Consider the following 24,790-nt stretch of genomic DNA (forward strand, 5'->3'; position numbering starts at 1 on the left):
AAAATAGAGGATGTACTGTACACTCTGCCAACAGCAACTCATTAAAAAGGTACATATAAATATTCACTGATCACTTTTCTTATGTCATTAAGAAAATATTTTAAACTTTTAAGAGGGTGCATATCACTCATTTCACTTTTTTTACATTGCAGAGAGTTGTGTCTTCTGATTTAAAAATTCCAATACAAAAATAAAGCGATTGTTAGATGTGAAAATAAATTAACGGTTTAATTTGGATGAAATCGAGTCTAGATCCAGACAGATATGAAGATGTTAATGATGTGATGTGCAAGGAGCCGGCATAAGAGATGCCATGATGAGCGACATGATCATATTATCAGGTTGTTGCCAAAGCATCAAAAAGTCAGTCAAAACAGTATCAGTCCACAACTAAGATTAGAATGTTGAACATACTCTTTCAGACCCAAAGACAGCCGAGAGCCACTGGTATGCCTTACAGATGGGTTCGATCTAAATAACCATGTGCATGGAATATGCAGTGAATGATAGTCATGTGGATAAAAATGCCTTGTAGATGTTAGAGGTCAGAGGAAAATAGACTGGTACAAAATGACAGAATAGCAACAGTTTCTCAAATAATCACTTGTTTACAATCTCTGAACCTACAGCAGTAGAAGACCACATCAAGTGCCACTCCCATGAGCTAAGAACAAGATACTGAAGGCACAGGGGCCAGTTTCATGGTTGCTTCGGGGTCGGAGCACCCAGGGTGATTTTAGAGCACCCACATGCTCCAGGCAGTCTACGCTTCTCATTGACTCACAAGTCTGTTACAAAAATGCCTGTAGCTCCTTTATTTCTTAACCAATTTCTATAAAATATAGCTTGAATTAAATCAGGGAAAATTGCAGATGTTTTAATAGTACTGCTGCTGATCATGTCCAAGCCTTATTTTCTACCACAGCTCTCTTGACAGTTCTGATGGCAAAGATGAGTCCAACATGTTACTAGCAAGGTGAGTTTGATAAGGTGGAAAGTAAGAGTATACTGACTCATATCAGAAAAGTGTTTTTAAAACACTTTTATTGAATAGGTGAGTAAAGTAAAAAGCAAAATCATTTTTATCTTTGATAAAAGATAAATCATTTATCACTTCAAATATTCCAAATGCACAAACTAACCAGACAAAGGGTGTGGACATAAAATCTCCTTTCCCTGCTGCTGAAATCCCATTTTTCATGATGCAACCATAGAAATTGGAAGAAGTTGTGTCTGTTACTGCCTGCTGCATACACAGAGCCTAAAGACCCAATTAAAAATGTTTTATTTGCCAAGTTGAATGTTAGGTCTGGATACAGCACAACTCCATCTCATGAGCTACATGCTTGCATTATCTTTTGAATTTAACAAAAACTTCCAAATGCAAGTAAAAAAAAATCCTCTGAGAATTCCTAGGTACTTAGTAAAGTGTTTATCAGTAGTGATTATTCTTTGTAACCGTATCATTTGAATAAGTTAATTCTGTGGTGGAGTCTTATCTTTTTCTCAACAGGGTCAACTTGTAAACCTGTCTGCACTCTAAATATTCGTTGTGTTTGTGAATCATTGCGACTGAAGCTGTGAAGCTGTTTAACTCCACCAGCAGTGACACGACAGCTCTTAAGAAACAGCATGGCGCCCTCCAGTGGTCACACAAAGACCAACACTATATTTCTCTGCCTGTGCAAACACAACGTTGCAACCAAAAAACACAGCGTTAATATATTATTTAGAAATACTTATGTATTAACCTGACCTGTATCTCCAACATGATACAGGACAGGAGGAGACGAAGGGAAAGTTTAGTTGTCAGGCAAGAGGATTTGTTCTCATCGTTCCCTCTTCTGCTGGTTCATGAATAATAAGATCTCTTACGGCAAAACTTTGTAGTCTGACAAGACAAAAATGAAATTTTTTGATCACAAGGACTAAAAGCTTGTTTGGAGGTATCAAGGTGAACTTTTCAAATCTAAGGACACTGTACCAACTGTTAAACATAGTGGTGGTAACATCATGCTGTGGGCTGTTTTGATGCTAAGTAATCAGTGAACCAACCAGTAAACTCTGCCAGAATGATAACAATAAATTTAACTATAAATTAGGTTCATATTTGAGCCTGTAAGAATTTTAGAAAGAAAATCCAGAACCCTTTCAAACTTGTGCACCATATTATTATTATCATTATCATTATTATTATTATTATTATTATTATTATTATTATTATTATTATTATTATTATATATTTGGTTTAATTGCGGCAGTTGTGTTCAACTAAATAACAGATTCCACAAAGTCAAATTCAAGAATTTTTCAAGAGGATTTTTCAAAAGATTTTTCAGCACTTAGAATGTTGATTAATTCAGCAAGTGATATGTACCTGAAAATCCCTACATTTCTATGGCAAAACGTTGTAAAATATAGCTTGAAGAAACACAGTGAAATTCAAGCATTTTGAAGCATTCCAAGTTCCCTGATTTTGCTGTACACAGATTCTGTGATGGTGTTCGCCGACCGCGTGTGTTTGTGTTGTCACGTGAAATGTCTGTCAGATTTGGAGCTTGAGCTTCCAGCAGCAGCGAAGCAGCCAATCAGAGTGTGACAGACGAACGAGAGCCCGGCCATCTGTAGGTGGACTGATGCCCACACAAAACACACGCATACACCAAAGATGACTCACAGGCTGGAGGAAATAAAAAAAAAAAATGTCTAAAAATATAAGATGTCATAGAGTTCTGTGTTTTCTTGCGTTTCATTTATTTTTTTTCGAGAGTAAAACTAATCAAAACACAACGACAAAGCAGGAAGTTCTGAGTAAGGTCATGTGGTGTTCACTGCACCCAGGTTGCCACACAAAGATGAAACCTTTCTGTGATTACTCTGCCTCATTTGGCCTGAGGTATAAACAAACACTGCATCTGTTTAGGGGCCCCCGCTGTGATGAGGGAACTGAATTTCATATAAGCCACATTTATAAACCAGTTGCATAAATATTAAATGAATGTTTTATAGCTTACAGAGCATATTTTGATGCACATGCAGTATTTTATGCAATTTTTGTCTGAGCCAGGGTCACAAACACATCGTGTTTTTACATAGAGAAAGAGGTAGTCTGTTTTTGTGTTGATTTTTTTTTTTTTTTTTATGAATTAAACAATAAGCCTTGATGCTGTTTGTCAGCTCCGAGTTTGTAAAAAGGTTTCATTCTCTTTGTACTCTAAAGTCAGATTTTACAAGATCACACTTGCAAACACAGGTGAAGCCAGAATCTTAAAATGGAAAATCAGTTTCAGTCCTGAGTCTAGTAACCATTCGTTTAATTTATTTCTCTTAACATCACATGGCATATGGCACAAAAAATATATATATATACAAAACACATTGTTTCTTAAAATTTCATTCTGCAGTTTTAATGGAAAAGGTTGTTGGAATCCAGCTGAGCGTCATGCTTCATCCAGAAGTTGGAGAACTTCAGCAGGTACAGGAAATCTGAACTTTTGTCATTTTCTCAGAAACGCATGCTTGTCCAAAGAACACCTGAATGATGTGAGGAAAACAATTTCCTAACAGGGACAAACCTGCACCTTAATACTAAAAATCTGAAGGAATTATCCTCTCAACACAAAACTTGCTGAGACTAGGAGAGTTCACAGTGGAGAGAAACATGGTGTCCACTGGTTATTTTGTTTGGCTAAAACAAAAAAAAGTAAAGTGTTCCGTGATTATCTGTTTCCTGGTGCTTTCTCTCAGCATGGCCCCTGCGGGTTTTATTAGTCATGCAGCGAGCATGATTACAGGAACTCATCCCTCCAGTTTATCTTTGATTTTTTTTTCTCTTTTTTGTTAATTGCTCCATAATCGAAGCAAAGTCCCCCACGTTCATTAACGGCGGCTGAAAATTAAGTGCTGCCATCACATCTGCTCGTCGTGTGCCCTCAGCATCTATAAATACGTGTGAGCTCTCAGACTCGTCTCCGAACGCTTTCCATGATATGATATGAGTGTGGAGACGCAGCTTTATAATAACTGAGCGGGGAATTAAAAAAAAAAAAAAAAAAGAGCACGAAGCCGCAGCACAGAGTGCTGCTGGGGTCTATTTGTGGCAGAGTGGAGGTGTTTCTCCTCCCTCACTTCCAACAAAAGGTGAAAATTGCACCCAGAGGGGAAAAGCTTCGCAGCAAGGGGAAGGTGTGGATCCACCCCGTCCAACTCTTTGTCTCCGTCTGAAGCTTTGGCTCGTTTCACTGAAAACCGCAGCTGCATCGTCTGAGCGGGTTTACGTCCTCGGGGACCCCGGTAAGGAACTTCAGGCAGCAGCGAGCTGCTAATATCCAGCAGCTGAGTTAGGCTGAGCTCATCAACACGTGTTACAGCAAACTGTTCCAGCAGTTCCAGCATAAGCTTCTCAGCAGGACAACGACCCAGAGTAAACATCTGAGGCGGCGTGTGCCATAACACGGAGCGGCCTCAGTGTAGCAGCAGCAATTTCTCAGGCAACACATTCATAAAAAAAACAGATCAGAAAGACTCTAGTCTTTCACTGGAACCAATCAGCGTCAAGTCAACAAAAAGCACAACAAGCCTGATTTTAATGTTTCAAATGGAAACATTTGTGGATGTATTTTTAAGGCAAGTCAAACACTCAGATCATTTTTAAATAAAATCTAGAAATCACAAATAAATTAGCCGAGATATCAGGAACTGTGGAGCTCCATGAAACATTTAATCTTTAGGTATTTTCAGACGGCTGATGGTGCTACATTAATCTGTCAACTATGTCCAAGTACAAGCACAATAAAACCAAAAGGCTGCCATTATTCCAGGAAAATATGCATTTGTAATATTTCTTTTTATGAAAAGTGTAATGTTAATGTTTTCAATAAAAAAATGATTTTCTTCCTTCTTTAGCATGACATAAGGGCCTTTACTATTATGTATGTTAACTATTGTATGTAGTCGCACCACCAATTAACAGCAGATCTAGTAAAAAATGAAAATAAGGAAAACTAACATGCCTGCAGTTTTCAACATTTTTCTGTCTAGCAATTCATGTCTCCCCTCATGGAAGAAAACTTGCAAAATAAAAAGTTTATTTCCCAGTTGAAATGTTAAGTTGAGATTCAGCTACATTCACCAAAGAACACAAACTCAACAAACTCTTTGTTTATTTTTTTTTAAATAATTGGAAATCAAGTCATAAAAATGGGACACAAGAGTCAGATTTATAAAGACATTTTTAACTTACTCTGGCTTTTCATACAAAGAATAACATAAAAACACATGATCCTTTCTTTTCAATCAGAAATAAAGAGTTTCACTCCAGATTTCCAAACTTATTCTCTTCCTTGTAACAGCGTCAGCAGGAAAAATGAAGCAATTCAGTGAAGAACTTGTTCTGATCCACCGGACATTTGATCATTATTTCAAATAAGGTAAAATGCTAAAAAAAAAAACCCTCCTCATTTGGAACTACAGTACGATGCTCAAGCATGCAGGGCCCTGGATCCAAACTAAAAACTAAAACCAGACTTGGAGTCTGAAAGTACCGGAGAGAGAGAAAAAAAAAAAAACACCTGCCAGCAGCATGGGTTAGGATCTCCTGATCCTAATGCGTCTCTGCCCAAAGACAGTCTCAAGGTAATATGACACAGAAGAGCCATTTGCACCTGGCGCTCGGATCATGTACCTGGACATGGTAATACTACTGGTTCGTTTGTTTTCACTTCAGTTTGTAGATATTCGCTACAGTGATCCTGGAGCCACTAAGTCCGCTAACTCAGGAGACACCACGGCGTCTGGCTCTGATCGCACTCCAGTTTGGTGTTGATGATGGTGCAGGGAGCGCCGCTGATGGTCAGCTCCTGCCGGGAATCCACCTGGTACTGGAGGTTCGTCAGCCCACCGTCGGGATCCACCTTAAACTGCTCCTGAAGAAAAGAGGAGGAGGTGGAGTTATGACTCACTGCCAAGCTGGAAAGGTGAGATCAAATTAGAGATGCCCCAATCAGATTTTTCAAGACCAATCACAACTGTTGGCTTTGAATGAACTCTGTAAGAGATTAAAAAAAAAAAAGGAAAACTTTGAAGGAGATCCATCAACAGTAAGGAACTACAAGATTGTTTTCCTATATGTGTCCAAACATTTGTCCCCAATCTTTATCTGAGTTTTATAAAAGTACATTTCTGATTTCAAGATCCTTTATTAAACTTTGTTTTGTTGTCCCTCAACTTCAGTAATTCTTTCTTACCTGTTTCTGAGCGGCCACCCTTTTCTGGTCCCTCTTTCTCCACGCCGGGTCGTGGATATGAAGAAAGGTTTTATATCCCGTTGTGATGCCACTTGGGCGGAACAGCTGCCCAAAGAATTAGAGATGAAACCAACCAGAAAAGATCTTCAGACATTATTCTAATGAAACGTCTTGTTTTCTCTGCTGATTAAAGTCGGTGACTTGTACCTGTAACTCTGCTTTTCTGAGCCTTCTGTAGAACTCGTCATCCTCTCTGCCCCAACCCCAGAACCGGTTCGACATCCCATTACACTGCACACACAGAAGATGATGAGCACCTTGAAATAAACAAGCTTTGTTGGGTTAGTTTATCACTGTTCCTTTCTGCAGCACCGCAACATTAATAAAAGTTCAAATGATATGCTATGTTTTCTTGCTCTAAGCCAAAGATGCAGCAACTTTTTGGTTTGTTAATCAACCTTCTTCAATGTGAAACAGCACCATCTGGTGGACATGCTATGTCCCACCAGATTAAAAATACCCAACATGATGAGCATTTAAGTTTGTGAAGTTGAGGAGAACATTGTGGGGGAGACGTCCTCACAGTAAAACAAATCCTGCCAAACCTTCCCCCCTAATGTAGCTCGTCTTGCCTCTCTGAACCTCAGCTCGCCTTTAACAACAAGCAGCAGCTCCGCACCATGTGATAGTGCCTCTTTGTGAGCAGCAGGATTCCTCCCACGTAGGTCTTGTAATGGTAGAGCGGATGCAGCTCCGGCGAGGCGACATGGAAGGGTCCCTCTTTAGGGAAGCCGTAGTCCAGGGCCTCGTTGAGGGGCAGCAGGTCCACGTCATGCATGGCCAGGTAGTCCGTGTCATTCCCGCTCTCCTTAAAGCCCACGTTGATCAGAGACGCTCGGTTGAATCTGGAACAAGGAGAAAAAAAGAATAAATAAAAACATTCAACATATACAGGTGAAATTGAGACCAAATACAACATTATGACTCACATATTTAAGGTCCAGTTTTGATTCACTATCTTCTTTTCTCCTACTCATCCTCACTTTGTTTTTACCCAACAACTCAAACACGGACTATGCTGCTTAAAGGACGTTTTAAATAATAATCTAGCATACTTTGAGGTGTCATCAGTTGTTAATTGGTGCTTTTATTGGTGCCACTGAATTCAAAAACTGCACACAAGTGCATGAAAACACTTCCTGAGGAGTTTAAGGGAAGTTGTAGATCGTTTTGTATGTTGAATCAGAGATTAAATACATTTTACAACAACCTGCTTCTGATTCATACAGCTTAAGGCTGTTCAGACTTTAAAACAAGCAAATAAGAGCTTACTAAAAATAAAAACTAAAAGAAAAGCTCAGAGACAGAAGGTTAACATTTATCCTATGACTGGCAGCTGAGCTCTCACCTGTAGTGATCCACCTGGTTGATAATCAGGATCTTATGGCGGATCTTCTTCTTGTTGAGAAATTTGTGCATGAATGGGACAAACACCAGCAGCTCTTCGAAGCGTTCTCTGAAGGGGACCACAAGTGCCAGCTTGTGAGGACCCCAGCTGGGGTCGTCCGCTGCGGCTGCCTGTCGCTCAGTGGGACAGGGTGGAGGAGGCGGCTGGGGGTCGTGCTGGTTTTGACGCGTTACTGAGGACATGTCACCCGAACAGCTGAGCTGCAGCCACAGCAGAGAGATGAGCACCAGCACCACACAGAGGCCAAACAGCTTGTAGATGGTGCATTTCCCCGACAGAAACCTGGGAAAAGCACAAGAGAGGCCATAGAAGCTTCATCTGGGTTTGTTTAACACGTGAAGCAAAATAATTTTAAAAAAGGTCAAATTTACTCAAAATTCAAAGTCAAATCTGCATTTAGTGTTCCTTGGTAAGCGGAACCTCAAGAGGACATTTTGATCTAATAACCTATTCAATAGACAACAAAAACTGCTCGAGTCTTCGTATAATGAAAATAGAGAAGGAAATGTTCTGTTTTGTGGCTTGACAGTGACCAAAAAGTCTTGGTTAGAATGAGCATGTCGCTCAGATGTTTTCCCAGGGACCACCAAATGCAGCTGAAAACAAGGACCAAACAACTGGATTAGAACGGCCAAGAACAAATCCGTAGCAAACCAAAACGCAGTTTGATTGATGCTTTAAGGGAATCTTATTAACCAACACATGCAGTCCCAACGTGGCTCTCCCAGCTATATTTCATATTACAAAACAAGACTTCTTGTGGGGTTTCAGTTATGAAATTATTCCAGGCAGAGAGGCGTGGGTTAAAGTACAAACATGTTACAGAACATCAACCGATGGCTCCCAAACTGGGTCTCACGGGTTTTAAGAAATTTACAAGAGCTGCAAACGTTTGTAGCTTTTGAATAACTTAATAGCTATGGACATCTGGTTTGGTAGTTTACAAGCAGAAGCTGCTATAAATGTTGTGAAACAAGATCTACCATAATTAGAATTTTCAAAATGAAGTTATTTCTTCCTGTTGTCTGACTTACAGCGATCTACCCAGAGAAAGTGAGAGCAAAAGAGAAATGTACGACAGCAGATTATGATTATTCAGCAAGTAAATTTCATGTATGCATGGCTTTTCTTGATCTTTTTTTATTAATATCCATTGCATCTTGCAGCTTTGAGATGAACTACGAGGTTTTTAGTAAACATAATTCCTCTATAGTCCCCTTAAAATAATAATAATAAAAAAAGTAGCCAATTTATTCTGTTTAACTCCAAAAAGACCCATCAAACAAGAACTTCAGCTTCAAGCATAACGACAGAGTAGAGCTGCAGGATTCGGAGGAGACAGGTTCTGAAATTGGACACAAATGAAGCAAGTTGATCTCAGTGGTTAAGGTTCAAATTCACTTCTTTCAGGACCGTGAGTCCAAACAGACCAGAATATGTTGACTTGTTAAGCCCAAAATGTATTCTGTGATTTTTATTTTGCATTCTGCCTAAAAGCCAACTTCTGTCTTCACTTTATTATCTAGCAGTTGATGAGTCATATTGGACTTTTAAAAGGAAGTTTCAACCAAACACCTAAAGTGTGGTTCATTATTCCAGACAGTAGTTTTGCTTTAGCTGCTTTTTGTACTTCTGGGAGTCTGAGGACCTCAGTTTGAAAACCATTGTTTAAAAACACGCAGCAAATGTTTACTCACCTCTCATCCTGCTGGGGAACTTTAGAGAGGTCACTTCTTAAACACCAAAAGATAATGTGAATAAGTGAGGCTCTTCTGCGTTAATGTTAGCGTAAATAGAACACGCCACAAATCAGCAATGACTTCTATGAATCAGCATCTCCTTGCTCACCAAAGGCAAATATTGACAGAAAACATTCCTGGATTCTTACATCAGGTTTGGATTGTTGCTGTATGATGAAAGTCTGCAATTCTCCACGACAAAATGAGTTCATTGGGTTTTGCAAGGACTCGGTCAGTTAGGGCTTGGCTGCTTCCAGTTTTTAGATACCGTTCAGTTGGGCCGCAAAATATTGCGAAATAGTGCAATTACTATGCAACTGTTAAATATTGCAATGACAATCAGTTGTGAGAAATGCACATTTTCTTTTTTCTGATCCTCCATTACAATGTCTTTAAGTAAACCTTTCAACCAATGCAAAAATGTAGGACCTAATAAGACTTGGACAATGTGGGCCCATTAATATAAAACCTCAAACTTTTTGAGTAGCATTTACTCAGAAATGCTACTCAAAATAAATAAAGTTTAACTTTATGAATTTGAACCTATTCATGAAAACTTTGTAAATTAATTGATAGAAAAATAAGTTCAAACTATCGAACTGCTTTGTATTAAGGAGTTCACATAGAAGCATGGTGATCTTTTAAATGCCAATAATACTGGTAACAGTCTAAATTACTGCATCATAAAGATTCACCTTTGTTATTACTTTTCTTTTTCTCACCTTCTTTCCTCTTTAAAGTAGAGAACAGGCTTTCTTCTGGATGAATACATCATGTTTTAACCTGTTTTCAGCCTCTGTTTACAGTCTGCTTCCCACTTAAACTCTTCCAGGGGAAGTCTTCATTCCTCCAGGTGTATCTCGTCCATCCTGGACCTTTGTGAGGGATCTCTGCTCGGTGAGTTCATGCTGAGATCCGCTTCGTGCTGGAGCCGTTAGCAAGAGGAGCTAACGGGCTGCCGCAGCCGCTGTACACGTAGCACGAAGCGGTTCACACGAACCAGAGATCCGGTGGATCCTCGGTGAATGTTAATTTGCTAAAGTATTCCCATGGAGCATATCACACAGTTTTATTGATCTAAAGAGTCTCATTTTACTGAAAATTAGTTAAGAAGTGACTTGCTTAGGCTAATTAAAATCCGCCTGAAATCACAGAACACCGTTTGATATTCGGTCCGTCCTGGTTATAAATCCGAACGCAACAACGGCACTAAACGACAAAGGTTCCCAGGTTCAGTATTATGGAAGTCTATTTTTATTTTGTATAAACAAGAAAAATAACTCTAAAAATAAAAAAAACAGTAAAAGTGGCATTGAAAGTAAGATTTCATTTTTTATTAACTAACAAAATCAATAACATTGACTTAAGTTAGGGTAGTTGTTCCCCTCAGGGACGAATCAAGTAGAAGTCTGGACTTGGACACTTCTTTCTTTTCCAGCTTTTTGTGGTACACTTCCTGAAATATTTTGGGATCACTGAGCAGTTTAAACCAACCTTCAACATTTGGGACAGATGGCCTCAGATTTGACTTAAATGTTTTGTTACAATAAGGGATTTGCAGTCGACCCGATTATTGCAAAGTACCAAGGTATTGGCCTGTAAATCAAGCCCAATCATTAGCCCCTAACCACAATGCTTGATAGTTCCTACAAAGTGTTTACACTAAACATGTTACTGCACAATTTGGAGTATATATTTGAATTTTATGTTAAAGAAAATTGTTCCAATATTTGTGTTGCTCATTCAAATTCGGTTTTGCAAAAATTGATTTTGCTGGAATGTTCTGTTTGGAAAGAGTAAGCCATCTATTTCCATCCTTTTCTGGGAAACCCCTCCTATGACGATTGAGATGCTTTTACCATTTTCCACTTGCACATAATCTTCCAGGAGTGATAAAAACCAACTCTCTGTTGTATTGGTTTTATTTATTTTTGTGGTCACATTTCTTTATCTGCTTCAAAAATGCTCTCCCTCAAAATACATTATAGGTACAGAATATAAAAACTCTAAACAGTGACTTGAGCTGTTGATGTGACATTTACAAGGAAAAATAGAAAGTGTCAGTAAGCCAGAACATCTTTCAAACCAAAGGAGACAACGACCATTTATTCTTAGTGCAACCTCATATGCACTGATAAAAATAGCTCCACATCTAGCAAAAATAAAACCACCAACTGCTTGAATTTCTATCCCCAGAAAACCGAAACCTAACAACAAAATACAATCATTTTTAAAGAAAGAAAAACCGTAAAAATTAAGCAAAAGGACCAAAACATTGGAGGGTGTTTGAATCAACAAAACTGAGTAATATTGCAATGCAAGTTTTTGAGAAGAAAAAGGAAACTTACTGTGGTTTTTTTTTTTGTTTTCCTTTTTCTGTAGCTAAACACCAAATAAATCAGATTTTGTTTCACACCAAATTTCAGCAAGATAAAGAAGCATGTTGGAGTAATTATACTGAAAGCTCGGGTTCTATTATCAACTGAAAAGTGATTTAGCTTCATGAAAACAGTGCATTCACAAAAAAAATTACACTTACCATCAAAAGCATAAAAAAGGTTGCACAGTTGTTTGTAATATTACATGTACAATTCCGTAATAAAGAGGGATACAGACCACTGCAGTTATTCACTCCGCCCTCAAAACATGGCAGTCGTCCTGTTGAAATTGACAAACAACGCTGGCCTTTAAAACAAAAGTGATGGCACGTTATTTAAAGGTGAAAACTAAAAAAAATCTCAATGAGTGCCAGAAATTTGCCAAAATTTGGCATTTTGACAAAGAAAATGTTTAAATAAAATTCATAAAAGTTTTCTAACAATTGTGTGGCATTCATGAAGTTTAGAGGTGTAAAGTTGCTGCCAAATAATTGCACAGATATGTCTGCCAGAGACGCACGCCAAAGTTTTGAGAAATCTCCAAAGCTGATGATTTAATCTCAAATACTTCAATCGGGAGAAAATGGAACACAATGACATCAGGAGAATTCAAATTGCAAAACAAAGAAAAATAACTTAACATGATGTGTAAACCTGACTTTAGTTTATCAGCATCTTGAGTGGCCAGTAACACAAAGTGGGGGAAAAAAAAAAGAAAAAAGAAAAAAAAGGAGACACGATGAAATAAATTACTGCAAGGGTGCAAACATCAGTCTTGCACACGACTGAAAGATTAAACTTCCAGTAGTTGGGGGAGATGTGTCCTGGATGTTTGTTGTAGATGGGAGCAACTCAGCAAACACAAAAAAAAGAAAAAAAAAAGAAAAAAAAATGTTTTCAAGTTTAACCTAGGTGCAGCTGGATTTTTGCCCAACAGCAGCTGCTTTTCTTTTCTTTTTTTTTTTTACTGCATCCATCAGTAGATACCAAAAAACACACACACGCTCCTTTGGAAGAGTTACACCAGTTTTTTCGCCTCGAAGAAGCTCTTGAGGTGTCTCATTTGCCAGATACCGATGGCCACCAGGATGAGGGTCTGCACTATGGACCACCAGAGGACACGCTGGTTGGTGCTCTCGCTGGTCTGACGGAAACGCTCCTCACGGTACTGATGACACACACACAGACGGCAGGGGGCGATATATTAACATTTCAGACTGATTAATATAAATGACCTCTGCTTTCACTTAGTTACATCTGAGTAGCTGAAATTCCATTTAAAAAGTCTCAGCTCCTCTGTTGTTTTGTTGAATCTTCCTCTTGACAATACGCCATAGATCCAACATGGAGGTTTGAGTGAGGAGAGTTTGCTGGACAGCCATGGCATAAAATTTCTGCTTTAAAAATATATATTTTTTTACTCATCGTTGGCAACATTCCATTGTTCTGAGAACCAGATATTTTGGTCTGCATTAGCTGGAAGCCACACTCATCACAGTGAACAGCAAAACTGGTGAACGATCACATTACATGAGCTTTACGCTCCTAAAAAAAAGGTTTATTCATTCTTGTTTGCTCTCAAGAATTAAAAAAAATATTTTAATAAAGACTTCTTCTCTGACACAAGTTATTAAGGAACAACAGATTGCAGGATTTGACTGACCCTCTGGTAGTTCTGCTCCTTCTGGATCTGGTCCACCTGCTCCACCAGCTGCCGCACTCTCAGCTGCAGCTCCGTCAGTTTGTCCTTGGCAGCGATCTCAGCGTAGTTGTTGGCGTGTTCGCCCACCTGGATGTCCAGATGAACACGCTGCAAAAGACAAAAAAAAAAAAAAAAAAAAAAAAGACAGAGTTGAGCAGGACATCTTGATCCAAACCTTCAGGAGTTTCCACTTACGGAATTCCTGCATGTTGAGTTTAAATGTCTTTAAAGTAATTTCCCTAAAAGGTTTGCAGTTAGAACAAGAGTGAGAACACAAGAAAAAGAGTTTCTGTCAGACAAGGAAAGCAGGTCAAAACACATTTCAAAATGTTTAACGTAATGTTTGCACAGAGCGGGCTGCCTCCTCACCAACATGCCTCCGGCGAACAGGGAGAACTTGGAGGAGTTGGAGTGGAGGCAGATCTGATGCTCCCCGGGTGTGTGTGACGTAAAGGTGAAGCGTCCCTCTGAGCCGTACTGCCTAGACAGAATCACCTGCCGGAAACCAAAGAGGAGGTCAGACCTGCTCAAGCTACAAACACGCTGTCAGAACGCAACGCAGTCGCTCCAGTCATTTAAACTTGTTCCTATTTCTTGCGTTTACCTTATCATCAGGGTCTTTGACTTCCACAAACATACCCAGGCCCTGGGTTGCCGGCAGATATTCTTCTTTCTGCTTATCGTACAGCTGAGTACGGTAGTTACCTGAACAGAGACATAAACATTAAACCTTCCTGATGAATTGGAGCTGGAAACATTCATATCCCACATCTAATGTGAAAGATATTGATGCTCATTTCCTTTGGAATAAGCTGCATAAACCTGTCGGCAAAAACCTGTTGAAGTCTCCAGAAAAATCACCTTGGATTTAAAATGTTTAAATTTGTTAATACACACAAAAAATACTGATTTAAACAGAAGTGAAGGTAGCATGTAAATGTTATTTTTAATATTTGAAAGTTTTACAACATCCTAGGGAATGTTACAGGCACACTTTATGTTACTATGTTACTAAACCCTTGGATATACTAAAATAACGGGGACTTGTTGGAAATAATCAAACTTTTTTCCAGCTGTGTTGGACTTTACTAGGGTTGACATTTGTTGCAGACTTTTTGCTCAACAGATTTCTCATTTCATAAGAATAGGGCCAAGTGCCTTCACTCTGGGGTAGAGGCATCACAACCCTGTGATGCTTGACTCACATTTGGGGATAAATTGGGAGCCTCCCCATTCATGTCACTGTTTCTCTAAATCAAAATGAGAATTACATTTTATTATACTCTACAGCATATTAGGGACCAGCTATAGGGTCCTACCCAAATGAGCCACAGAAGGGAAGACAGTAGAATCAATAGACATAAAAAAAATACCAAAATCCAATATAACATTAACCCACTCTGCTAAGAAGGCAAACCTCCATCATTGTTAAACTTCATATTATTTTGAAAGTGTGTTCTAGTTGTAGACAGTTTGTCTTGTAGATAATAAGCTGATTCATTGGTTACTAAATTACAACACATGTACAGCAGTGCCACATTCTCAGCCCTCCTCCATTGCACAGACACCCACTTTATGTGCAATACCTTTAGAAATTTAGTTCTGGTGATATTCAAGTGGGGACAATTCTTCCTTAAGCAGAGCTTGCAATTAGACAGTTTACAGAATTGACTTGCAGCTAATACTGGGGTGATTTGATCCAAATTATTAGTTTGCCTATAACCACCACTTTAAAAATGTCTTTAAAAGATTCATATAAATGCAAGAGCAGAAACATGTGATATTTTAACAAGAAAATGTGTGGCAGAAATGATGTATTAAAAGGTTATTAGGAACAAAAGAACATAAATTCTTCTTGAATTTATGAGCATTACTTTTCTGGAGTTTATGCTCTTTACTTAATCATAGCGTAAAATTAAAGCAAGTAGACAGCCATCTGTTCCAGTCTGACATTAAACTTCCTGAAAAACGAATTAGATTTTTTATAACTTCTAACTAACGATCAAATAACAACCAGTATATTCTGATAATTAACGATTACATATATAAAAAAGCATAGAGCACATATAAAAACATGTTTTTATATGTGCAAATGTTTGCCGTCTGCTAACTTTTTTGACATGACAAACAGGTTTTAGCTCAATTAGCCGTGAAGCTAACTAGCCGTTAAGCTAACTCGCTGTTAGCAACAACCGCTCACCGATAATCATGGTCTCGTCCGGGATTTCTTCTATGAAGCATTTCTTCTCAGTTTCTCCGATGTGAAAGTACAACGAAGAGACAGAGTTGTAGAAAATATTAAGGAGGAAAACTGAAAACACAATCGAAAGCTGCATCCTGACCCGATGTGACATCTGAGACCACAGATCGAACTGAGCCTGAGTAACGACAGTATTGTGCCACGTAAACTCTCGTAGATCCCTAGCCAATCAGCGCGCCGCAGAAGCATGCTAGATGTTGTAGTTTTTAAGCTTGATTTAGTAGTTCTTTACGCATCACGCCTTTCAAGCTGCTTTACCTTAGTATGAAGGATCTTTATACAAGATTAACAGAATAAACGATTATTAAAACGATTGTTAAAGGTGCCAAAATTAAATGGATAAAATAAATCAATATATACATCAAAAAGCAACCAATCATTGAAACTATTTAAGAAATAAGAAATGCAATCATTTGATTTGATTTCATTATATAGTTTTTTTTCTGTCTTGCAAAGAGCAACTGTTAAATCAAATAGACACAGCATACATCAATATCATTTCACTCCCCTTTTTATATTCTTTCTTTCTTTCTTTCTTTCTTTCTTTCTTTCTTTCTTTCTTTCTTTCTTTCTTTCCTTGTTTATTTTTTGTCACAAAACAGGATGTCGATAGATTTAATAATATATGATTTGCTGTGCAAAAAACAAATAATGTCTAAAAGATGATGAAACTGTAGACTTGTTCTATTGCACTGTCAGCAGCATATTAAATAACATTTGAGAAGAGCTTAATTACAGTCTTGCGGGTTCTACATAATTCCGATTTGTTTGCAAGAATATTAATAATTTAATTTAATCCAAATTTGTAATATGTGGCCTTGCCTCTCGCGACGAAATGCAGATCAGAACTCTTACTGTAACTCTTTCACTCCAGAAGATGGCAGCAGGGCAACCTCCGGATGCAGTGCTCCAAGTAGAAGAAGAGATTGAACAGTTCCCAAGCCATTTCCATAGCAACCAGGGGGATTCAATCATGGCGCCCGGTAAGTTTCAAGCTTTGCTGTTAATTTCATGTCTTTATAGGCGTTTTACATTAACCGAATGTTTTTCAGCAACACCTACGACATTTGGGATACAGTTTTAAATAAACGGTCGATGCTAGAAGTGAAAACAAAGGAAGATTGTCGGTTCCTTTATTTAGCGACAACAAACATGTTTGCTGAAGCAGATTTCTTATGAACTGCCATAATGATTGTCACTTTTTCATGCAAGTTTATTAAAACGTCGGGCCATTTTTTTGTAGTTTAGATTTTGATTAATTAGTTCAATATTTTTGATGCACACATCTGCCTATTTTTTTCAGCCAACACCGAAAAGAGGTTACTGTAGACACTTTTTCTTTGTATTACCAACTACAAAATAATCGTCTTGAATGTGCATCTAACCGTCGTATTTTCCAACTTTCCTCTTTTTCTTCAGGGAGCCAAGCAGTCGTATCCTTTGCAATAAAACTAATTCAGATCTACTGTTTACAATTGTCTTTTTTGGTCCTTTACCGTCCTTTCCCCAGCTCTCTTCAACACCTTTGCAGGTTCTTCTCTACCTGAACAGCTGGTACTTTTCTGCCTTCTACTTAGCAGAGATCCTCATGTTCATCTACAAAGGTGAGATGAATGTTTCACATTCAGGGTAGCAGGGATCAATACAAATGCATTAGCAGCTACTCCTGCAGAGAAAAAAAAGAGGAGAAAACATAAAAATGGAACTTCTCTTGATTTAAAAAGAAGGTTGCTTGCTCATTCTAAGTTGAGTACACTTTGCCCCCATTATTTTTTCATGTCTGAGATTCAAAAAGCGTTAGAAACCTTCCTCTGAGATTTTGGTCCATATTGATGATTTGAGCTTTGTGGGATCCTGTTGGAAAGCTATGGTTATACTCCAGTACCAAATTCTGACACTACCCTCTGGATTTTTTTTTAGTTGCAATCAAGACACAACATAACCAAGCAAGATTTCCCCAAAGTTTAATCTAAATTTGAGCTTGGATGAATTAGATTCTCTTTTTCTTTAACCACTCCTACCTTATTGTCATCTCACACCAGTCAGTCCATTCTTCTCTGATATTGACATGGAATATTTATGCACTCACTTACGATTGGAAAGAATTCACAGTGAATGAGTCTCAGCATTTACAAAACTGTCTGTAAAAGGTGTAAGTCAAATAAGATGAGATGAAATCACTGGTAAACCAAAAGTTTTGTCTTGTGGTTGTAAATACAAACCAGTATTGAGCATGACTGTGGTTATTATCTTATGACTTATCTCTATTCAGGAATTTTACTGCCATACCCAGCAGATAATCTGGTCCTGGATGTGGTGCTGCTGCTGCTCTTCCTCGCTCTGGAGACTCTTCGCATTTTCTATGGTGAGAGACAAATGCACGAAACATAAAACTCTACATTTGAGAGTTTGTAGATTTCTTAACAAGATAAAGTGTATTTGGCTGGAAAATAATGTTGCACACATGCTTTGGGTGATTCAACCCAAAGTTTTATATAAGAATTTAGATTACATGTCTGATAAATGATCCAAATTTTTATTTTAGAAATTTGGATCATTTCGGTAATGATAGAAATCACTTCAATGTATGAATATGTTTTCAAAACGGAAATCTTTGTTCAGTTTCCCTTCTTTAACACAGTGCATTTCAGGAACTGAAGCATCACATTTGTTCAGATTCTGATATAGGCAGTGAAATCTAGATCACAATGGGTTAACCATCTTAAATATTGATTACACCCAGAAATTAAACTACAACTCAACAACTGGAAAATGAATCAGTATTTTTCCTTTGACCCCTGCAACATCTGAACTTTAGAAATACTTCACATTTCATGCAATTTCTAACTGTTTTGTTCTTATTTATTTTTTTCACTATGACATGTTGTCAGACCGAATTTGATCAAATTTGTGCTCCTTTTTCCGTTGCTTTTGCTGTCGCATCAGTTTTGGTTGTCATGGAAAATATATGTTATGTTCACTCACTGAATTTCCATATTTGATTGCATTTTTGTTACTAAATATCTTTTACATCCAAATGCAACAATTTACAGAACTGACAAATTTTCATTTGACTGATTCTAATTTGTGATGGGCAGATACTGAAATATTGAAAACTTTCTTTTATATTGCTATTCAGTAAATGTATCAAGACTAAAAATTTCCCGTCTTTATTCTACAAATGCATCAGCCGACAGCATGCACTTGTTGAATTTCGTACTAAATCAGATAAAGGTTAGGGACATAAGCTTTGGTGCGTAAATGGAGCTAATCTTAAAATTCCTACACTTCAGTTGAATTTTAAACCATCACTTGCTTTTGTGCTTCAAATGAAAGAGAAGTTGGTACAAGAAGGTCAGCTCTCACAGAAATCTAGAAATTGGTATCAACCAGGAAAAGCCTGATCAGTTCATCTTTAAAGTTATGTGTTGGTGGAAAAGAAAAAAAGTATTTTCACCATTACAGACTTCATTTTTTTTTTTTTTTTTTTTACATTTAAATGTTTCAGATAAAACAAATGTTAACATCAGACAAAGACAATCTGTATAACTACAAAAAGCTCATTTTATTGAATTGTTATTTGCAGGCATTATAAAGTCGTATACATATTGGAACATCTTTATATCTGTAGTATTTAAACATGTTTAGTTAATCTGATGGCTTTTTTCACAGCAGCAGCAGCAGACAGGAACATCAGTCTTTCTCTCTGACTGTCTGCGGTGTTTTTCCTCCAGGTTGGAAGGGGAACCTCTGCGAGCGCTCTCTGTCTTCCCTTTTGTCCCTCTTCATCCTGTTTCCCTGCACAGCGTTGGCCGTTTACTACCTGCTGCTGCAGACATTCGTGCTGCGGCTCGAGTTCATTCTCAGCGCCGTGCTGCTCTGCTTCTATGGCCTCGAGTTCCTGCTCTGTGTTATCTCCATCTCTGCTTTCTCCAGGTAAACAATGGTTTCTCCAGCACCCTACTGTAGGATGTCTCAGTTGGCTTAGGAGTAAATCTTTTTTTTCATTTTCAGTTTGGTCAATGTTGCGTTTCCTCTGCAGGTCCAGAGTTTACTGATGTCGCCTGGAACACAACAGGATGTGTCAGCAGCTTTCTTCAGACAGAAAACACTGTCTAAGGAGGAAATTTAATGTAAATATGTTTAGGATTTTTATTTTTTTACTCTGAACAGTAGCTGTGATCTCAGCAGCTGTTTGTGATGTGTATGATGAAGATCACCACAAACACGCTGCGGATGATGGGCCACCAATAGATCCACATGTTGATGTTGTGGTTGATGGCGAGGAAGTCTTTTTCTCTGCTCTGTGAATACCAACATAAGTGTTTTTTTTTGTTGTTGTTTTTTTTTAAATTTTAAATTTTTTTTTTAAATACATGTATACAAAATAACTCTGCATCACTGACCCTACTGTAGATCAGCTCCTTGTGGATGTCGTGAACCTGTGCAGACAGCCGTCTGACTCGCAGCTGCAGCTGCGTCAGTAGTTCTCGTTTCTGGATCTCTGTGTAGTTGTTGGTGCGTTCACCTGATCGGATGTCCATGCGAACCACCTGCAACGTGACACCAATGTTGAAATAGTTTGCCACTGAATCGCTTGATAAATAGTGCAACAAAGTGCAGCCGAACAAAGTGCAGCTGGAACTACAACCAATTATTTTCCTCCAAGATTGGTTCTCAGACTTCTTTTTTTTCTTCATTTCAAGACGGAAAAAGCTTCATCTCCCTGTATCAAATGCCTGAATGAATTTCTATGCCGATTATATTATGTTGTACTTCAGCGTCTTTACCTAAACAAAGTTCTCTCTCAACAGCTACAACTTGCACCGTCCAAATATGGCTAAATTTAAGCTCTTAAATCTTACTCTTGCCATCAGTTACTATAATATAAACCCCAAAACTGGATTATAACTACATACACTAGTATGTCCTCATTTAGAAACCCTTCGCTTTCTTCTGCTAACTTATATAAACACATTAAATCGTTCCTAAAACTGCATAGGCAAGGATTTGTGTTTCATAAAATTAGCGTTTTAATGCATTACTGAATCCAGAAGTAATTTTATATTTAATTAAGTTACATTAATTAAGTAAAATTCCTCCCGTTATCCCCTTAAATATAGTCCCATCATATGGTGCCTATGTGTAAAAAATATGCAGCTGAAGTGTTTATAATATTGCACAGGCAAGTATTTTCTATTTCCTAGTTACTTAATAGTTAATTCAAACTCAAGTGACTCTTCCTCTCACCACTATGAAGCCTTCAGACAGCGGCTGTGATAAACTTGGCTGAAGGCAGATCTTGTGTTCTCCTGAGGTAAATGATGTGAAGTTGAACCTCCCCTTGGTTTCCTTGTGAGACAGAATCAACTGCGGCGAAGAAAAAAAGAGACGAGTTCTGTGAACTAAACATGAAATTAGAAAGTAATAAAATAAACGCCCTGCTTTAGGATATAAAACCCAAACCTTATCAGTAGGAGTTCTGGCTGCAACAGACAGGGTGAGATTCCGAGTGGCCGGCAGATACTCGCGCTTCTGCTCATCATAAAGCTGCGTCCAATAATCACCTGAAGAGAAACAGTAGATATGCTGAGTCTTGTTTTACTGAACCTAGTCATCTTTGTTAACAAATAATAAACATCTTCTTTTGGTAAATGCTAGTGATGAGTCCGGCAACACCGATGCGTCGGCGCATGTGTCAAGCCCATAGATCAAAGCCCATGTCGGTGCGCGTGTTGATTTCAGCAAGTCACGTGACCGATACAGGAACTGTTTCGAAATGATATTAATGCGCCAAACTGGGTTTATAAGGAAGCGAATCTGTCAAAAGCATTTGCCAAACAAATTCTTAACCATTTACAGCATCATCTATGGAGCAGCTTCAAAGGAAAGGTTTCCGCAGTGTGGCATCATTTTGAACTTATATTGGAAAATAAATTTGTTTTCATTTTTGTTGTTTCATCCGGTTCTTGTCAGTTTCTACTTGATCTATCTGAATCCAAATTCAGCTGAAAGTGACTCTTAGTTTACTTTCATACTATGTTCTGCAGGTTAAGTGTTGCATATGTTTGACTAAATTGTCTTATTTAAATAAATCCTCAATGTTGAGGCATTATGAGGCCAGGCATGAGAATGAAGTCCTAGATAAACTCAGATATGCAGCCATTCTACAAATCACTCAGTTGCTTTTTATAAATTATGTCATATACAGTGAACCCTCGCTATAACGTGGTTCACCTTTCACGGTATCGCTGCTTCGCAGATTTTTTTGTGCAGTTTTCTTCACAGTGTTCTGCGTCCTGATTGACCGTATGAATGGTAAAAACAGTCTCCACGCTTCTTCTCTACCTGAGTGCCAATAAAGTTACGGTATTTAATACAGATTGGCCATTCAGGAGATGGAAACTGAAACTTTGAATGCCTGCTGGAAAAAAAACTGTGGCCAGAGGCAGCGCAAAACCCGACCGGAGGCTTGACGAGATCCATCGCTCTGCCGTAGATACAGCTGTGAATCTCTCGGGGCAGGTTGGAGGAGATGCTTTAACGACAGGACTCCGGATCACATTAAGGCCCGATTGATGAACACACACATCCGCTGATCTGAAAACAGCCTTTGTTCTTTGGTTTCAATGTAGAGTATTTATTTATGCTGTGTAATAACTGTAAAAAATATAGGTAACTACCAAACGGATTTTGCCTATTTTCGGAACGCAAAGCCTAAGAAAAACAAAAGTTCGCTGTAAATGTAGTGTTTACTTCATTTTTTTTCTACAGCAAAAGTTTTGTTAAAAAAGCGTAAAAGGCTAAATTTCTAAATGTTGTAAAAACTTTTTTTTTTTTTTTTTTTTAAATAAAAATCCGTGGGGGGAAAAACAGTCCACAAGCATCCTCATTCCAAACACATTCACTTAAATTTTTACTTTAAGATACACATTTTTTATTGACTGTATATCAAATATATTTTAAATTTAACTGAAGATATGACATAATACAATATATAATATTCAATAAAATACGAAGACTTAAGTCTTATTGCATAGACGAGGTCATCAAATCACTATGTTGCCTGTAGGAATTAATTTTAATGTCCAGCAGGTGTCAGTATTGAATGACAGTATCAAGAATCGACACAGTTTTGCTATGTGTCGAAATGATACATGACGCCTCATCTACCCATCACTAGTAAATGCTCAACATCAGTCAGTTCCTGTTTCTGTCTGCACTTTGACTGGGCCATTTTTTACACATGAACAAGCTTTGATCTGTACCATCCCATAATATCTTGGCTCTACGTTTATGGTTGTTGTTGTGATGGAAGGTGAACATCTGTCGTAGTATTAGGCATCTTCTAACAGAATTCATTTCAGGATTGTCCTGGAGTTAGCTCTGTACATCTTCCCATTATTCTAACCAGCTTCCCTGATCTTGTCGATGAAAAGTCTCCTCACACGTTTCACTCTAGGTGTTACTGTGGGTAAGGTGCGTTTGTCACTACACATTTTATATTTAGACCACAAATGCTCAATTTTAGTCCCATCTGACATGATCATAAGAAATAATGTTTGATGTGCCCCCTTATTAGCTTATGACAAACTGCAGTGTGACTTCTTATGGCTTCTGTTACTAAAAATACTGTTTTTTTTACCCCTCTTACTTAAAAATAAAATTTCTGGAATGCACAATAGACAGCTGATTAACAGGCTCTTGCTGAATTGCAAGCATCTGAATCAGGCGTCTGAAATCGGGGAAACATATAAAACATGTGGTCTCTCTAAATTCTCCTTAGGTGTGAGTGTGTGCATGCGTGATTGTTTGTCCTGTCTGTCTCTGTGTTGCCCTGGTTTACGTATTCCATCAGGTAGACTAAATAACTGTTTTGTTCTTCAAAACAGTAAAACGTTTGTTGTTGTTGTTTTAACAAGTGGTCCAATGCAGGACCTATGCAAAGGTCAGAGTCCCACCACCTAGTGTCGGTAGCCATTTATTTATCTACTGAGGGTCACGGTGGGGAGGCGGTACCCATCTACTGCGATTATTGCACAAGAGGTGGTCTATGCAATACACACGAAGAACGTGAAAACGCCACAGAGCCAGAAAAAGAGTCTTTTTAGGTTTTTTTGTTTGTTTTTGTCAGTGGTAGTGCAAATTTAAGTAATTGGCTTTATCAGTCATCGTGACTCACTGAAATCTGTAATCTTACATTTCATAAAATAATTTAAATATTAAGATGAAGAACATTACTTTATGGCCCATTTATATAATCTGTAATCAACTAAGTTTTTGAAACGTAACTCTTTTGCTAGTCAGCACAACTACTGCAGATGTTTGAAACATCTTCCTCTTTGTAATATGACTTTGGAAAGCAGCAAATGACTCAGTTCCGCTGAAATAAAATAAAAAAGACATTTCGCTCATCGTAAAAAGCCGTTTACAAGCTTCACATTCATCGATGCTTTTTTGTAGTTACCATTCCTACTCCGTGAACAAGTGTATAGACAAAAGATAGCTGTTGACATATTGATTAAGTGTGTAAGTTTTAGTTGTTAGCGATGTTTTTTTGTTTTTTTTTTAGTTTACTAATTGACGTTGCTGAACGTTTTTGTGATTCACTCACCGACAACAATCGTGTCTGCTGGGATTTCCTCGATGAAACACTTTTTCTCTCCTTCTGTCATATGAAAGTACAGAGAAGAAACCAAACCGAGACAACAATTCACCAGAAAAGCTTCCAACATAAACCACTGAAGAGAGCCTGACTCCATGTTACTACCGATCCCATATCATTTTCTACTTCGTCCTCGACTTTTTTTAGTGGTTGGCATCAACGAAATTGGTGAATTACCGCCACCGACTGGTTTGGAGTGTGGGCCAGACTGTGTTATATATTATAACTTTGATAATTTAAGTTCACAAAATATTATCTGATACACTTTTACTTTTCAAGATATTTCTAAATAAATCAACAAAAGCTTAACTTTAATTCTATTTCAATTTTGAA

The 24,790-nt window shown here is 38.0% G+C and overlaps 4 protein-coding genes across 4 annotated transcripts; 1 reads left to right on the forward strand and 3 right to left on the reverse strand.

Annotated features, from left to right (window-relative positions):
- Nucleotides 1-5,145: 5,145 nt before the first annotated feature.
- On the reverse strand, nucleotides 5,146-10,665 carry b4galt7 (beta-1,4-galactosyltransferase 7). The gene is made up of 6 exons (XM_014996343.2): nucleotides 10,175-10,665; nucleotides 7,654-7,995; nucleotides 6,925-7,150; nucleotides 6,453-6,536; nucleotides 6,246-6,350; nucleotides 5,146-5,924 (listed from the first exon to the last, which is right to left on the reverse strand). The coding sequence occupies exons 1-6, from the start codon at nucleotides 10,225-10,227 to the stop codon at nucleotides 5,769-5,771; spliced, it is 966 nt and encodes a 321-aa protein (XP_014851829.2). The 5' UTR covers nucleotides 10,228-10,665; the 3' UTR covers nucleotides 5,146-5,768.
- A 691-nt stretch (nucleotides 10,666-11,356) lies between these two features.
- On the reverse strand, nucleotides 11,357-15,941 carry LOC106923359 (transmembrane emp24 domain-containing protein 9). Its single transcript, XM_014996344.2, has 5 exons — nucleotides 15,733-15,941; nucleotides 14,137-14,237; nucleotides 13,902-14,027; nucleotides 13,494-13,640; nucleotides 11,357-12,998 (listed from the first exon to the last, which is right to left on the reverse strand). The coding sequence occupies exons 1-5, from the start codon at nucleotides 15,884-15,886 to the stop codon at nucleotides 12,849-12,851; spliced, it is 678 nt and encodes a 225-aa protein (XP_014851830.1). The 5' UTR covers nucleotides 15,887-15,941; the 3' UTR covers nucleotides 11,357-12,848.
- Nucleotides 15,942-16,669: 728 nt separating this feature from the next.
- On the forward strand, nucleotides 16,670-20,190 carry tmem216 (transmembrane protein 216). Its single transcript, XM_088009714.1, has 6 exons — nucleotides 16,670-16,775; nucleotides 17,096-17,117; nucleotides 17,212-17,396; nucleotides 18,065-18,157; nucleotides 19,527-19,728; nucleotides 19,807-20,190. The coding sequence occupies exons 1-6, from the start codon at nucleotides 16,670-16,672 to the stop codon at nucleotides 19,922-19,924; spliced, it is 726 nt and encodes a 241-aa protein (XP_087865840.1). The 3' UTR covers nucleotides 19,925-20,190.
- Nucleotides 19,339-24,611, reverse strand: LOC106923360 (transmembrane emp24 domain-containing protein 9-like). Its single transcript, XM_014996345.2, has 6 exons — nucleotides 24,407-24,611; nucleotides 21,259-21,359; nucleotides 21,043-21,162; nucleotides 20,199-20,345; nucleotides 19,957-20,096; nucleotides 19,339-19,856 (listed from the first exon to the last, which is right to left on the reverse strand). Exons 1-5 carry the CDS (start codon nucleotides 24,552-24,554, stop codon nucleotides 19,977-19,979), a joined length of 636 nt encoding a protein of 211 aa, XP_014851831.1. The 5' UTR covers nucleotides 24,555-24,611; the 3' UTR covers nucleotides 19,339-19,856; nucleotides 19,957-19,976.
- Nucleotides 24,612-24,790: the final 179 nt, after the last annotated feature.

The sequence above is a fragment of the Poecilia mexicana genome, unplaced genomic scaffold (genome assembly GCF_051168715.1).
Source record: "Poecilia mexicana isolate PSO_F unplaced genomic scaffold, ASM5116871v1 scaffold_10, whole genome shotgun sequence".
NCBI classification, from domain to species: domain Eukaryota; kingdom Metazoa; phylum Chordata; class Actinopteri; order Cyprinodontiformes; family Poeciliidae; genus Poecilia; species Poecilia mexicana.

What these genes read in the sequence shown, in the direction of transcription:
- b4galt7 (XM_014996343.2), bottom strand. Translation starts at nt 10,227, where the DNA reads ATGATGTATTCATCCAGAAGAAAGCCTGTTCTCTACTTTAAAGAGGAA. An exon ending in TCAGAAAAGCAGAGTTACAG is followed by an intron (nt 6,351 to 6,452) that starts GTACAAGTCACC and finishes TTCTTTGGGCAG; the next exon opens with CTGTTCCGCCCAAGTGGCAT. An exon ending in GGGTGGCCGCTCAGAAACAG is followed by an intron (nt 5,925 to 6,245) that starts GTAAGAAAGAAT and finishes TCTTTTCTTCAG; the next exon opens with GAGCAGTTTAAGGTGGATCC.
- LOC106923359 (XM_014996344.2), bottom strand. Translation starts at nt 15,886, where the DNA reads ATGTCACATCGGGTCAGGATGCAGCTTTCGATTGTGTTTTCAGTTTTC. An exon ending in GGACGAGACCATGATTATCG is followed by an intron (nt 14,238 to 15,732) that starts GTGAGCGGTTGT and finishes GTCTCTGTTCAG; the next exon opens with GTAACTACCGTACTCAGCTG. An exon ending in TGTTCGCCGGAGGCATGTTG is followed by an intron (nt 13,641 to 13,901) that starts GTGAGGAGGCAG and finishes TGTCTTTTGCAG; the next exon opens with CGTGTTCATCTGGACATCCA.
- tmem216 (XM_088009714.1), top strand. Translation starts at nt 16,670, where the DNA reads ATGGCAGCAGGGCAACCTCCGGATGCAGTGCTCCAAGTAGAAGAAGAG. An exon ending in AACACCGAAAAGAGGTTACT is followed by an intron (nt 17,118 to 17,211) that starts GTAGACACTTTT and finishes CTTTTTCTTCAG; the next exon opens with GGAGCCAAGCAGTCGTATCC. An exon ending in TCCATCTCTGCTTTCTCCAG is followed by an intron (nt 19,729 to 19,806) that starts GTAAACAATGGT and finishes TTTCATTTTCAG; the next exon opens with TTTGGTCAATGTTGCGTTTC.
- LOC106923360 (XM_014996345.2), bottom strand. Translation starts at nt 24,554, where the DNA reads ATGGAGTCAGGCTCTCTTCAGTGGTTTATGTTGGAAGCTTTTCTGGTG. An exon ending in AGCAGACACGATTGTTGTCG is followed by an intron (nt 21,360 to 24,406) that starts GTGAGTGAATCA and finishes GTTTCTCTTCAG; the next exon opens with GTGATTATTGGACGCAGCTT. An exon ending in CCAGAACTCCTACTGATAAG is followed by an intron (nt 21,163 to 21,258) that starts GTTTGGGTTTTA and finishes TCTTCGCCGCAG; the next exon opens with TTGATTCTGTCTCACAAGGA.